The sequence below is a fragment of the Podarcis raffonei genome, chromosome 9, assembly GCF_027172205.1.
Source record: "Podarcis raffonei isolate rPodRaf1 chromosome 9, rPodRaf1.pri, whole genome shotgun sequence".
In the NCBI taxonomy this organism is placed as follows: Eukaryota; Metazoa; Chordata; class Lepidosauria; order Squamata; family Lacertidae; genus Podarcis; species Podarcis raffonei.
This window is the reverse complement of record NC_070610.1, coordinates 36,800,827-36,816,974: the sequence shown is the minus strand read 5'-3', so window position 1 is coordinate 36,816,974 and position 16,148 is coordinate 36,800,827. Positions and strand designations below refer to the sequence as shown.

General features: G+C 39.8%; 1 protein-coding gene across 4 annotated transcripts in view; it reads left to right on the top strand.

Annotated features, from left to right (window-relative positions):
- The window catches only part of TLL1 (tolloid like 1), a 130,465-nt gene that overhangs the window by 41,762 nt on the left and 72,555 nt on the right, over window positions 1-16,148 (top strand). For all 4 annotated transcript variants that reach the window (XR_008332153.1, XM_053402897.1, XM_053402899.1 and 1 more), the window contains one exon: window positions 12,142-12,252. Coding sequence is in view for 3 of the 4 variants with exons in the window: in XM_053402897.1 (XP_053258872.1) it covers window positions 12,142-12,252 (111 nt within the window). In the remaining variant the exon portion in view is untranslated. The remainder of the gene's footprint in view (window positions 1-12,141; window positions 12,253-16,148) is intronic.

Here is a 16,148-nt window from a genome sequence, read left to right as displayed (position 1 = left end):
CCTGGTTCGCTGTATCCAAACCTGCAGCAGGATGTTTGGATTTTTGTTGAAAAGTAAGGAATATAAAATATAGGGAATGCGTAACTGAGAATTAAATACGGATGATTGGCAAAGAAGCTGAAGGAAGTCCAAAAAGAAATAATTTGTGAAAATTTGGATAAGAAATTATTGTATATTTGTGTTGAAAATTAATAAAAAATATTATAAAAAAAGAAAAGTAAGGAAGAAATGGCTGAGTTTCTTCCTTGTATAGGACAGCAGTAGGGCTCTGTTTAACGAACTCTCACTAGAGCTATGCAAGCATGGCAGACTTTGTGACAAGTGATCTCAGCAGCATGGAAGATACCAATACCGTCACAGAGGTTTTAATATTTCAATTTTGTTACTGTTCAAACTGATTTTTTTTGGGGGGGGATATTTTATTTTCTTGTAAATTGCTTTGGGGGCACTTGTTAGGGCCAAAAGGTGATATAAAATGCTTTACCATGTAAAATAAAGATATAGAAACTATATTGCTGTAAATTTAAGCACAATCAAAGCACAATTAAGACTTACTTCCTCCTAGTCAGCCTGCATAGGACCATACTGCTTGATTACTGGTAGTAAATTCTCTCTATTCCAGCATGATTCTAACCCTGTGGTGGAATTTGGCAGTTTCCTTGCCATATTTGTGTGTGCTGTTTTTCATGTGTGCTGTTACTAATACATGTAAGTTTTGGCTGCTCTCAACCTCCCGTTTACTGTGCACTGTGTTTCCAAAGCTGGGTTTTTCATCCATGTTCACACAGCAGCATGTTATCTAAAATGCATATGTATCCAGTACTTTGATACTACAGTGGTACCTCGGGTTACATATGCTTCAGGTTACAGACTCTGCTAACCCAGAAATATTACCTTGGGTTAATAACTTTGCTTCAGGATGAGAACAGAAATTGTGCGGCGGCGCGGCAGCAGCAGCGGGAGGCCCCATTAGCTAAAGTGGTGCTTCAGGTTAAGAACAGTTTCAGGTTAAGAACAGACCTCCGGAATGAATTAAGTACGTAACCAGAGGTACCACTGTACTGTTTGATGCGTGTTTCTCAAACCAGCTTCACACCCCCTTGGAGACCTTAAGCTGTTCCTAATTTGTCTCTAGGCAAAATGTGAACATCTTTTCATGGGGTAAATACATCCCCAACCCCATCAATGTCCTTGGTGTGTACACAAACAAAAACTAATCTGCCACTAATGTAGCTGTGCTGATGTGAACAGCTGGGGATGGGGACGCAAAGTTGCGAAACACACTAAAAAAACCCAGCTGTACTGTGTTCTAAGGTGGTAATGTGAACACGCCCTTAGAATTAGGATGTTTGACTGTACATGTGCTGCTTTAGCTAACCTTGTAAGATAGTTGGCCTATAGTGTATATTAAAATTATATGTTTTACAGCAAGGGTGAAAGTGCAAAAGGTGCCTATGGTTGCAACCTGCTCACTAAAAAGGATGTTGCTTAGGACACTTGGTATTTATCACGATTTTGGTTCAGAGGCCTATGCAGCTACTGAGCAAAGATCACCAGTCCATTGTACCTATTGAATGCTTTTTGCAACTTGATGGCAATTTGTACGGCTGGCCATCTCTGTGGTTATCTATGTTAACTGTATTATAGTCTGGGCTACCTGAGAAACTAGAAACAGGTTTGATAAAAATAGGCAACTTAGTTTGGGAGTTTCAGTTATTATGAACAACAATTCATGTTTCATGTTTGTACCTGCTTGGCATTTATAGTTGGGAGTTGTATGAAAGGAAAAATCAATAAGATAATTTTAACAAAGTCCCTGCCCTGTTAATATGATATGTTGTTCTAAAAACACATAAGAGGCGAATGTCAATTTACAAATGGAAAGTGATTCAGTTATCAGGAGAAAATTATATTTTTGTGCTTCTGTGATGGAATTAATAACAATGAGGCAAAGAAAAATCAATAGACTATTCAGTTATGTTTCACAATAAACAGTTACATAATTCTAGGGGGTATTTCTCATGTTTCTGATGTACATCTCATTTTTCCCAGGGCAAGCAGAAAATCAGTACCTCTAGGCTTGTATGAACCTGGTGAACTTCCCCCAAACTTTTTTTAATCAGCTGACATACATGGAGTATTACAAAATATTTTTAAGCTCCCTTCTCTTTTCATAACAGGTAGCAATAGAGAGCATTTTTTTAAAAAAATGATAAAGTTAAAATGAGGTCAAGACAGCCATACAGAAATAGAGAAGTGCTAAGGACTAATTTAAGATCTTCTGTGGGTTTAAAAAAGAAAACCCCTAGGGAAAATGTATATCTACATATGCATCTCCCATATAACTAGCTTGTGTAGATGGCCCAATGGATGGGGCTCAAACAACATCTTCCAACCTGTGGGTCATGAGCCACAAGTGGGTTGTGAAGCCTGTGCAAATTGGTTGTGGGCTTTATAAGCAATCCCAAAGTAATTATTGATTGTAACCCTTAATGAGAGTCCCATGGACTGCAAGAAGATCAAAGCTATCTATTCTTAAGGAAATCAGCCCTGAGTGCTCACTGGAAGGACAGATCCTGAAGCTGAGGCTACAATACTTTGGCCACCTCATGAGAAGAGAAGACTCCCTGGAAAAGACCCTGATGTTGGGAAAGATTGAGGTCTCAAGGAGAAGGGGACGACAGAGGATGAGATGGCTGGACAGTGTTCTTGAAGCTACCAGCATGAGTTTGACCAAACTGCGGGAGGCAGTGGAAGACAGGAGTGCCTGGCGTGCTCTGGTCCATGGGGTCACAAAGAGTCGGATACGACTAAACAACTAAACAACAACAACAACAATCCTTAATGATGAATATCTCTTACACCTTTTTGTTTTGTTTCTTATTATAATGCCATGTTGACATTTGTAACCAAACACCAGGAAGGCTGAATCTTGGGAACTCCTCTCTGGGGCAGATCCAGTGATCGTTCGCCCCAAGCTGCTCATACAGACAGTTGTTTTAGTAACTCAGCTCACCTCCAATGCACAGGATCTGCCTTTGGTTGGGCTAGATGAAGTACTTCATGAAGTATTCACCAATGCCGTGAAAATTGTAAACTTTCTCAACACCAGTTTGCTCAGTGCATGTGTGTCTGAAATCTTATGTTTGGAGATGGATTCTGAACATGTACACTTACAACTTCACACAGATGATTGTTGGCTATCAAGGGGCCTTGTGCTGCAGAGACTCTTTGAGTTACACAAGTACATGTGTTTCTTTTGATCAAGAAGTCCTGACTTGCAAATAATTTAGCCAAGACAATTGGCTAGCAAAGTTAGCATACCACACTGACATGTTTTGTAATCTGAATGACTTGAACTTAAGCCTACAAGGTTGAGACAAAAAGATCTTTGTACACGCCACAACTTTCATGAGAAAAATTGAGTTCTGGGCAGTTTGGGTTTGGCAGAGGACAATGGATTCTTTTACATGCTTGATAGAATTTCTTGTTTCACTTGACGATAAAGAAAGTGAGATTAAAACTAACATTAAGCAAACAATCACGAGCCATTTGAATTTGCCGCATGGAAAATTTATCAGCTGAAGAAACAGGAGTACGTGCAAAGCACACTTGCAACTGATGCTGCAATTTGTCTTTGTGAAAAAAGAACTACGGATTGGAACTGTCTTGTGATAGGGTCTTCACAGATAATATTTCGGAAGTGAGGTTATCTAAATGCTAGATTCATGTTACCATTGAGTATCTTGAGCTTGGTGATGAAGCAGTATCTGTACTGCTGTCATTTGGTAATACCATATTTTCCCGTCTATAGGACGCTCCCGTGTATAAGACCCCTCCCCTATTTTAGGGGACTCAATTTTAGGAAAATGAGGGGAGATGGCCCAGAGTTGTTGAGCCTCTTCCCCTATGCAGCTGGGGGCAGGAAACACTTCCTAGATTGTTTCCCGCACTCAGCGGCATCGGGGGAATTTGCTCTCCCGCCAGCCATTATGCTCCGATGCTACCGCGCGCAGGAAAAAACCCAGGGAGCACCTGCCGTACGCAGTGGCTTCGGGGGGAGTTGCACTCCCACCAATGAGCTGGCTGGTGGTGCACCGCTTCTCCCCCCCCCATACCACTACCCGTGTATTGGACGACCCCAGTTTTTTACGTAAATTTCGAGTCAAAAACCATGTCCCATACACAGAAAAATATGGTATACAGTGGTACCTCAGGTTAAGTACTTAATTCGTTCCGGTTTCGTACTTAACCTGAAACTGTTCTTAACGTGAAGCACCACTTTAGCTTATGGGGCCTCCTGCTGCCGCCGCACCGCTGGAGCACGATTTCTGTTCTCATCCTGAAGCAAAGTACTTAACCTGAAGCACTATTTCTGGGTTAGCAGAGTCTGTAACCTGAAGCGTATGTAACCCGAGGTACCACTGTATATCTTTGCGAGACAGGTTTTTCAGCAGTGGCTGCTATAAAGATGAAATACAGAAGCAGGGTGTGTACCACTAATGATCCGAGACAGTTTGACAACCATCAAACCCCATACTGACCTAAAAAAATGCAGGCCCAGCCATCCTACTTATAGTTGCCAAAATAGACTTCATGGTTAATAAAGTTTTTCTTTCTTTCATTGTTTGTTGTATCTAACACTGCTTTTGTAACCTTACGTTTTAAGGATAATTTTTATAGCTTATGAAGTGGTATCCTGCAGTCAAATGGTTGGTGTACTTACATTCTCATGAACGAAACTGGGAATAGCTTTGTAAGTGCTATAAGTATTTCAATAAATCCCACTGCCCTTCTGCGGATCCCTCTGATATCTCGGGAAGCAAGTGGTGTTCAAGGTTTTTTTCTGGCATATTTCATCTCTGGAACACTCTCACTGTAAGGCTTGCTAAGAGGCAACTGTGTTCTCCTTTCAGTGCGTAAGTGAATACATTTTTAGTGTTTCTGCTAGTTTTTATCTGCTTCTGCTAGTTTTTATCTGCTTCTGTTGCTCATCTTTGCTGCTTTATTTTATACATGTTTATCAACACTTGGTTATTTTATGATCATAAATTTCCCTCTGTGTGGAAATCTCTAGTAAAAGGTGAAAGATTAATGCAAACTGAACAGAAACCAGAGTACAGCTTATTAAATTTTAGGTTACTGCTTTTATTGGTGAAATTCACCTATAACATATAGAAAGAAAATCTGCCTCAATTATCATGGGGTGGGGGTAAGAATAGGAAATGAAGAATCCCCAAGGCTCACAGCTGCAGTCCATTAAATCCCCATTCTGATGTTCTCAAAAAAGGATGTCAAGAATTTAGTATAAAGTACTCTTTTTGTCTCATATATCCTTTAAATCTCAGATTAATGGAGTTAAAGCATCTCACTTCAGACTGAATGTCATGTCCTTGCATAGTATTCTATGTTACAAAGCAGATTAGAAAACCCAGTGCTCAGTGAACAAAGGGCAGCCACCTATGTGACAGTGAGTGAGCTCACTTTAATGGGGAAACATTTGCTTAAAAGGAAAAATATATTAAAATCAGATTTTAACAAATCTTGTTCCCTTAATGAATGTGTAAGTTATCCTCCCATATCAAATTTGATTTGCTCATCTGTGGGCCAGGCTGGTAGTTAATTAATAATTGTACTTCTTGGTACCACATTATTATTTTAATTTTATTCCAGAGCATAAGGAGGGGAGGTTTAACCTTACCCTTCTGTTTCTAGCAACAAGCCTGATGAAAATCTGCCCTCTAATGTACTGAAATTAGCATGTGGGGACAATCTCCCATTGATGTAAAGGGGAGCCCTTTCTTTGCTAATGTTATATAATGCCTTGATGTCAGACAGGGGCTTTATGTACATTTGTAGATTTACAGGTGATACATTAACTATGTTATAGAAACACACATTTAATAACGTAAATGAAAACAGGAAATACTTTTAGACATAGTAGCTATTGGCTTCACAGCCAACTTGGTCGATTTATTCAAGTTAGGGGTTGTTGCTTTTTACGGAAATTGTATAAAATGCCTGCAACGTGAATGAACGCTTAAGTACGAAGCATCTGCTATGTCTGTTTCCTAGTTCTAGCAGCTGTTTCACGTAGGTGGCAACTTAAACACAATGGTTTATTTCTGCTGCGGCTTTTGTTCATTCTTTTGCTCACAGCTTGTTAAAGCCATGAAATGGGTTTTTGTTTTGCTTTGTTTGTTTCTGTGTGCAAGGAGCAATCATAAACCGGTGAAACTTTTCTGACTATATCTTTGCCCAGAGGTCACCTAGTAAGGTTACCAGCTCACTGGTAGCAAGTGTACATGGAATTCTGGTGATTAACAGAATTAGGAACTTCCATTTGGGGAAATGGGTGTTGGATTTTACCCCAAGGTAGCCAAACACTGTTAGATCTTTTCCCGCCCCTTTTACATTGGGTATTGGTTTGATTTTATACCTGCTCTCCCTTCCAAAGGATCCCAGGAAGGAAGGATCTCTCCCTCTTATTGACAAGAAGAGTTATTGGGGGGGGCAGGATCCTATGGTTAAGGCATCTCTTCCCTCACCACTGATTTTTAAAGATTATTGCCTTTCCTAGAGCAATACAGTAGTCAAGGAAGCCACACTGGAATGGCTACTATTGCTCATAGTTTTGGAAAATGTCACAGCGTTAAAGCAGGGAGAGCATAGATTGTGTCTTGGTATGAATGTGGTGCTGAATGGGACAGTGTTTCCAGCTTATATTACCACATCGGTGCTTGATGTGACTTTCGACGGGTTATACCAGGCACAATGTTGTTGTCTTTGACAGATGCAATTTGAGATCACGTGTGCCAGGTCGTCAAGAACTAACTTTGCAACTCTGGGCTACTCCAAAATGATGAGGAAAAATACTTAATGTTTGCCAATCATCTTGTTCAACGAAACCTTCTGCTCCGTTATATCAGGCAGGCAACAGAAAGAGGGTGTTAGTTGAGTCCCCGGCTAGGTTGCATTGGGTTGAGTGGGGCCCTAGTTTGCACACCTGTCTTATTCATGGACATCTGTGTTAGCTTTCCAGGTTCTTGGCAGTTTTAAAATGCTCTTTCAAACAGAAGCATGTCAGTGAACCCTGTTGAAGGTGGTCCTTTAATGCAGCAGTTACCTTTTGGGAGACCTGAGCTTCCTCAGTTGTTGTAGAAGAGGAGTTATGTGTATCTTAAATATTGTATCCACTCATAAACTGCTGAGGTAATATAATATGAGGTAGGTCAAAGTTTTATTTTTTCCACAAATTATGATTTTATCAGCATTTCCTAGACTAAATTGTGAACTTGACATGATCCAACATACACAAAAGGTGTTGGCAATTTCCCATAATTATAAAAATAATAATTAAAAAGGCCATTTATTTTCAGACCAACTTCTGATATGTAACAACTCTGGTGATGTCTGAATGTTTAAGTTAGCAATTGTATGGTGCCAGGCATCTGCGTTTTTCTTTCTTTAAAGGTGAACTGGGTTTGAATAGTATGCATGGCTAAAAGCTAGTATTTGAGAATGGCAGTACTTTGTATCACAAAAATACTGAAGATCTGTGTTAATAGATTTTACCATGAATTGCTCTTTTGAAAGAAAGATTACTTATGAGGTGGTGAATCTTATAATTTTCTGAACTAAAGATAGCATGGATTCAACTTCAGTTTATTATAAGCTGTATTAATAGCCTTTGCCAATATACAGAGCTCAGCTTACTGAACACTGTCCTAGAAGACCTTTATTATGAAATTATAAATTTCCTGGCCTAAGTTAAACTTCCAAGCACTTATCTGTAGTTAGTAGATATGTAAGCATTTACAATTTTGGTGCAAAAGTCCTATAATTATTTTGACTTCTAGGGCACTTCTCATCTCAGTGACTTCTCATCTTAATTATTGTCTGTTTACACTATGCCATTTTCCTATCAGAAAAGACTATTCTACCTTAATAATGGCACAAGATTAGTCTTCCAGCTTCATTTAATGAACTCATACCCTTTAACATTTCTCCATTGAAAATAGAGATGTCTCATTCCATACAGATAACTTTACTATATTTATACCCCACACATCTTACTGGGTTGCCCCAGCCACCCTGGGCAGCTTTTTATTATATATAAAAACATAATAAAACATTAAACATTAAAAAAATCTTCCCTATACAGGATTGCCTTCAGACAGCTCAGGAGCCAAATAACTCCATACCCTCCAACATTTCTCCAATGTAAATAGGGACATCCTAAGGAAAAGTGGAACATTCCAGGATCAAATCAGAAACCGGGACCGCTTCTCTAAATCAGGGATGTCCCTGGAAAACAGGGGCACTTGGAGGGTTTATGAACTCCTTGCTTTACTGTTCACCCTTTAGCATGTTAAACCTGTTATATGACTTCTTATGTTCAAGAAAGGCCTGAAAGACCATTCAGTTATTAATTAGACCTGCTATATAGAGGCTTCCAGTTACGCTATGCTCCTTCCTCCATACTTCTTCTTAAATAGTTTTCATAAATGAGGCCAAATTGCCCTTCAGCCTCTCATTCTGGCAAATGGCATTTCCATTTACAAAACCACAAGCTGCAGCCTGCTCTATAAGAGGGAAGGGCAAAGGGAGACAAGCAAACCTGGCAACCCAGCCCCACTTTCTTCTTAACTCAATCACCACCATCTTGTGAATTTTTCCACTCTCCCCACCGCTGCCCTCATCCCCACCCTCACCCCGGCTGCCTTCCCTAACAGCCCTTTTAGCTGAGGAACTGAATCTGAATTGGAAAAAATAATAATAACGATAGCTTTGTTTTAAGCTAGAATTTGGGCAAAGCCTTCAAGAGTGTGTGTCTGGTAAAGAGGGTTGGTTGTGGAATCACAGTTAGAGGAGGCTCAGTGCACTACAGAGAGGGACAGGGAGTCTGAGGGGGAAATGAGGCGAGGGTGATATTGAACGTTATATTTAAAACAGAATAGCTGTTACCAGTGCTTTATTTCTGGGGGTACACAGGGGTACACATACCCCATAGCATTTGTACTTTTGAATCTTTGTACTTTTGTCCACTTACTGTATTTATTTTCCCCGATTTGAACTATAAAATGGTGATTTTCTTGAGTCAAAATGAGAGAACCCCTAAACATTTTTTTAAGAAAGAAAGCACTGGCTGCTATGGAACTTTAAATAGACAGTTATGTTAGATCAGGAAAGGAGAAAGATAAGATCCCTATACAGTCATGCTTTGGGTTGCGCGGTTTCGGGTTGCACACCGTGCTGAACCTGGAAGTACCGGAAAGGTTACTTCCAAGTTTCGGCGCTTGCGCATGCTCAGAAGTGCTAAATCATGCTTTGCACATGCGCAGAAGTGCCAAATCGCAACCCGCGTGTGTGCAGATGCGCGGGTCATGGGTTGAAACACTGTGGGTTGACAACGTGCCTCCCGCATGGATCACGTTCACAACCTGAGCGTCCACTGTATATAAAGACTACCGGTTGAAGATGCGTTGTCCCTTAATTAAAGATAAGTTTGTGGTTGAACTGTTGGTGTTCTGGGTAGATTCTTCAGTAAATATGGCTCATTCCATGTCTAAAGTGTAGGTGCACTTGATTAATGTTGTACAAAGGGATTCCTGCTGATCTCCATAAGTCAAACAGATGGCGGCACTAGGTGTTTTCAGGAAAGTCTGTGCTCAGTAGAGTACCTTAGTGATCACTTGAACTTAGGCCTCTGTGAGGAACCCTTGGTTCATTAATATGTAACCCTGAAATTTTGAATCCCCTCCAAAATTTTGGGGTTACACGCTAATGAAGCTCCTTGTCTTTAGGTTACGTTTTCTCCTTAACTACCAAACTGAACTTTTAACCTCCTGTGCAGTACGGATAAATGTTCTTATTGAAATATCTACAAGGGGTCACAATGTATGTATGGCATTGACCACATAGCTGGAATGTATGTGTGCATGCAAGAAAGATAAAACTGAGAAAGCTTAAAAGGACTCCCTTCCTAACTGTGAAAACATTAGGAGAAATATGAATTTATTTCTTTATATCTCAGTACCCCTGCAGTGTAGGTATTCTGGCACTTTCCCAAAAGAATAAAGAAAATAAAGAAAAGCAATTCGCTCTCCCTGGGGAGCGGACAAGACTGGGCACGTGCTTGATCTCTTAATTTCAAACGTACTCACTACAAATGAAAATAGTTAAATTACTGTAGATTTGCTTTCACCTCCAAGTCAGTATTATCTGGCTTCTTGCCCTTTCTGTGCTTTTAGCTATTTTAGAATATCAAGTTTTTATACTTCGTGGAATATGTCAATCAAACTGGGATGCCGAACTGTATCTCATTTCAAGAATGTAAGTGAGGCTGGAGACATATTGAGCATGATTTGTTCTTCTTAGTTACCTTCCTCTGTGAAATAAGGGATGATGGGCAAATGTTGCAGACATTCCTAAACAAGAGCAAACATAATTATCAGCAAATGAAAGAAAGTCTAACCCAGTACAGCCAGCTCTTATTATAATTACTTGATGAGAGAGATTGATAAACAGCAAGATTGTAGGTAAATTAAAACTGTAGGCATTCTGCTTTATGTAATATGAATGTCTAAAAGTTTTAATTTGCCTACGGTCCTGCTCTTTATCGATCTTACTCATCAAGTAATAAAAAGTTATATATTCTATTGTTTTCTGCATTTTTATTGCACAATCAGAATTGATTTTGCAATGGGGTAAATAAAGTTTGAGTTTTAGAAAGTTAAAAGCTTTTTCAGTATGCTTGATGAGGACATTAAATTACGAAATGTTTCTTAAAAGTTGGGGTAGTGTTTGGCTGAATCTAGACATGTATAAATAATCCTGTGATAATTCTTTTTTAAAAAAAAACATGTTTACAAATATATATGGAATTTCTCATTAGCTCACCATTGCCATCTAGCGTCACTTTTGTATAACGTACTTAAAACACATTTAAAATGTTATATTTGCAGCTGTATAACTGAGTCTTTGGTCTGTTGCTAAGTTCCCAATGTGGCATCTGTGGCCATCATTGCATCCCCAGACATTTCTCTGATGCTAGTCAAGGCTCCCAGTCCCTCCCATTACTTTTTTTTGTACTGTTGTTTTTGTTGTCTGCTTGAGAGGGTTTCTTCTTTGTGGGGGTATTGCCAGCTTTTTCTGTGCTTTATTTGTTTTTTTGGGTGCAGATGTTTTGCCTGTGGTTGGTTGTTCTAAGCATCACTAGTTTCTATGAAAACTGTATTTCGAGATGTCCACTATAGTTTCTTAGACTTCTAAAGACCTCCCAGGGCCAAAATGTTGTTTGTGGCACCAGTCTATTGAGTTTTTAAGATGTGAGAAAGTTGAGTCTGAAGGGCACACTCTTTGGGAAGTGTACTTGAATTACTTTGCTCAAGAGGTAAAAGGCATTAAACTAGTAGTTACAGTTAGAAAGCAACATTGGGAGTGAAAATAAGAAAGGTTGGACTTTGCAATAAAATTTTCAAAAAGGACGGAGTGATAAGAAAACAGTATAATTGTGTCAGCTATGAAATTTACTGTGTGAGGAAATGTACAGCAATACTTCGCTCAGCTCCAGCCTATTTTGCCCTTCTGGTCGACTCTGAATTTCACCATAGCTTCTCAAAAGTCCTCTGTTAAAGAATTCTCTTCTTCTTACCTCTTTGGTAAGTGGTTATTAGGCATGAGAGGTGAATCAGATACTCTTAATGGGTTTCTTTAAAAAGAAACAGTTTCTCCCTAAGTGGAGAAAACAAGCAAAAACAAAGCATCCAAAATCTTTTTTGACAATGTCAGCTTTGTGATTAAAGTAATTAATTAAAATACTTCCTTTCCCCCTCTGTCACAACCTCTTCAAACTGTTACTTATGTTAAATATTAAAAAGACTTTTCAGTAACACACACAAACACACGTGTGTGTGTGTGTGCATGTAATACTGTTGATATGCCGTATGTATATGTTTCCCAGATATTTATTTACAGGTCATACAATCCAAAACAGAACTAAATTCACATAAGACAATTGATTTAAATGGGCTGCAGTATACTTAATTCTGTGCTGGAATATGGCCATAGTGTTTAGTCAATGTTTGTGCAATTCTGCTCTTAATATATTTAAAGTAAGCTCTCTTTTTGTATTTAAAGCTGTCTTTTGGGGAGATATTGCCTTAGATGATGAAGACTTAAAAATGTTTCATATTGACAGAACAATTGATCTTACGCAACATTCAAATGAAAGACTTGGACATAATACAGGTAAGTTGCTAAATATTTTGGTTTATTAGAATGTAACCAGTGTTCCGTCATGAGCACTTGCAATAGATTTGTTTTCTTATGGAGCAAAAAATCCCATATGAATAAAGATATTTATTCAAAACTTGTACGCCCCACCTTCATGTTGCATATAGTGATTGCCTACAATAAACACAACTATAATCACAGTACAGTATCGTAAAGCACAATTCAAAATGAGAGATTGAGAAAGATTGAAAATGAGAGATTGAGTTTGAGTGATCACTATGATAAAGTCAAACAAGCACATAAGCTTGTTGGTATAAAATACTGTTTACCCATCATGGAAAGTCATCAGGGGTGCGGGAGGTTGATCTCTTGCAGCAGGAACTTGCAGAATCTAAGTGCTGTAGAGAAGGCTATCCTGTTCCATACCTGCTAGCTGAATTTCTGGTAGTGACCTTCCTCCTGTGACTTGAAGATATGGGGAAGCTAATGAAGGTAGGAATGATCTTTTAGGTATTCTGATCCTACCCACTTCCCCAAAAATTCAGTCTTTAAAGAAAATAATCAGCACTTTGACAGTGATGTTGCTGTAACAATTCATTCTGATTAGCTGGCTCCAAGTAACTTTCCATCACAGGAACATTTGATGTAAATGGTTCAACCTTTACCTGACCATCGGCCTCTTTGTTTTGTTAATTCTGTGCTCCCTAGGTGTCCTAGAGATACAAAGACTAGGAGTAAATCAGCAGTTCTCCCAATGCAGTGGTGTAAAAAGCAGAGTTCTCCAAGGTTCAATATCAGGACCTGATCTTTTTAATTTCTTCATAAATGGCTGGAAGTTAGGGGTGAGCAATAAGGTAACCAAGTTTGCTGGACTCACCAAAGTTCATACAAAACATTCTCCTTCTGAGTGTGTTGTCTGGCGATTGAGTGGAGACAAAAATGACCTTATATACCATGCCTACCATGTGCATAAGGACCAGGGAAAACATTATAGATACCTACAGGGCTTTCCATGGGAAGAAATGCTGAGAACAGTTTGTTAATGCATGGTACAGCTGTGTAAATATCCAGCTTATGTTAACAAGCCTGGGAAGTACAGTGTGATGATGAGGAAACTGCAGGCCATCCTTATTAGTGAGTGTCGACTGTAATGGAGAGGATCTGATCTATGCTGCACCCCAGATCTATGCAGAAGGAAGCAGAGAGCAGCTTGGATGAAATTCATATCCTCATTCCACTTTCCCATGACCTGGCGACAAAATCTGTTTGGTGTGTGTGAAACAGAAACCAATTCTATTTGAAGCCAACCCCATACCTGATGGTTGACGAGGATATATGCACTATGCAATCCCTGGCTTTTTGTCCATACTTCAGATATGGGCAGGAGAATATATTTCAGTGTTTCTGCTTTGGAGAAGCTGTTGGGTGCAGCATACCTACTTGAATCAGCCTGACAGCCTTTTAAGCACCAGTAATAACCTCTGCATATGGATAAATTTCCTTGGATAGAAACAGCGAAGGAAAATAATCTCAACTACGGTTCCATTCTACTTAACTGTTTATAACTAAGGCAGAGCCCAAATTTTAAATGTTCAAACAATTGACTTGAATTAAATGAAAGAAATGAAAATGGATGGGCAAAACTGGGAGCTTATTTCTGTGGTGGTGTCCTGCAGATCATAACCTAGAGCAGGGGAGGACCAGAGAAGCTCAACAGATGAGCAGGACCACGGATAGCTCCCTGTGGAGCTGTGTGCTTTCTGGCCAGATATAGCACACCCAAAGCCAGGGCGGCACTCCAGACAGGATTTGGAAGGAAATTGCAGTCTTAAGTAGTCATGCTGCACCTCTTGGTAGTTATTCCTCTGCCCCTATAAAGAATGGCTAGTAAGGAGGCTGCACACCCTATTATTCAGGTGCTGGCTGCAGTGGAGGAGGTGAGCCTCCTGCTGCTCTTAGAGATGGCATGGAGGCCAAAAGGGGTCTTCTTGCACTGTCAAGCATTCTCAGATTGGGAGGAGTAAGACAGAATTACCACCTTTTACAAGCAAAGACTGCTTGCTCTTGGGGCTCTTTTCTGCGGGAACTGTTGGTAAGATGAAATCGTTTGTACACTTTCCGGGGATGATTCTACCCCCAAACTTCCCAGTCCTTGATGTCCTGTGCCCCTCCTTGAATAATGGGCGAGATAAATGGATTGACAAATTGGTAAAAACTGGTAAGAGACTGTGGGTTGTTATTTTTTGGTTAGGTGCTTTTCTCTCTGTCTCTTTCTCTATTTTCCTTTCACATCTGTGTCAGCAGTAGCACTTCTTTCAGATACCACCAGCTGCAAGTTGCTGTCTCCCATCCCCTGAATGTAGTGTTGACCAAAGCATGGATGCCACCATATCCCATGCCTTTGAATGATAGGGACATTCTGGGTGGAAATGTCAGCCAATAAGAGCAGATTTTACTTACTTACTCACTTGCCAGCTTACATGCTATCGCTCCCTTCCTTCAAAGGAGCCCAGGGCAGCAAACACATTAAAACTAAAACAATGCAATTGAAACATTTAAAAACAACCTTCTAAAAGCAATAATCTGCTCTCAAATAATAACATCTGAGTTGCTAGGGACAGGCCTTTCAGCCATCAAATGCTTGGGATTTGGCATTGGGGGTAAGTTTGCTGTTCACCCCCAAAATTTGTCCCATGCCTGAAAAGCAGCGCCGTAATTTCCTATTAAAACCAATTCAGCCTCAAGTTTCTTCCCTCCTTTGCGAGCTTTTTGCTTTACACCGTGGCTGGCTGGACAGTTCTGCATCACAACTGCCGTGTACGCAATGTTCTTCCCTGCCATACAGCCTTGAAACAAGTTACCTTTCATCTCAAGAGAACTGTGTAGGAGCAGTGCAACAAAGCACAGTCTTCGCCTTAAGATCTGAAGGTGTTTTTGTGCAATTCATAATAGATAGAGATTTGTTTCATCAGTTAAGTAATGCCAGAATGAGTTTTTAATAGAAAAAAATGCCCCGAGACAAATTCTTTAGAACTTCCATAATTATATCCCTGATTTATTAACATGAAATCTGCGTACAGCATGCAAACAATTATAAAGCACTAATCTGTGCTAACATGTTTACATTGGAGTCTAATTCAAAGAAAATACATCTGTTTACTTCTCTGGGAAACATTTCCAACTACTGCTGTGATTTCTTTTTATACTAATAACCATGTAACTGTTGACTCAGGGCCGGACTTTGGGTCCCATTTAGAAGTGAGTCCCAAAATGCAGCAGGTCAGCTGCATATTCCTACACTGGAGGGGGTCAGACTAGATTTCCCTCAGGGTCACTTCCAGATCTATAAATCTATTATCTATGATCTGTATTTTGAAGTAAGTGCAGTAGTACATATAATCATATAAAGAGGATGTAAAACTATTCATCATCATCATCATCATCATTATCATCATCATATATTACTTATACCCTGCACATCTGGCTGGGTTTCCCCAGCCACTCTGGGCGGCTTCCAACAGGAGATTAAAAATACATTAAAACATCAATCATTTAAAAACTTCCCTAAACAGGGCTGCCTTCATAGGTCTTCTAAATGTCATATAGTTGTTTATTTCTTTGACATCTGATGGGAGAGCGTTCCACAGGGCGGGCGCCACCACTGAGAAAGCCCTCTGCCTGCTTCCCTGTAACTTTGCTTCTCACACTGAGGGAACTGCCAGAAGGCCCTCGGCGCTGGACCTCAGTGCCCGGGCAGAACGAAGTAAGTGAAGTAGTGCACTTTCATATCTAAAGAGAGCCCACCTCCATCCCCCAATAAGACCAGTTGTAGTATAAGATCACATAACTATTCTGCTTCTCTCAGTTGCGATTCACCTGGAAGATGCTTCTGGTGGGGAGAAAGCACTTCA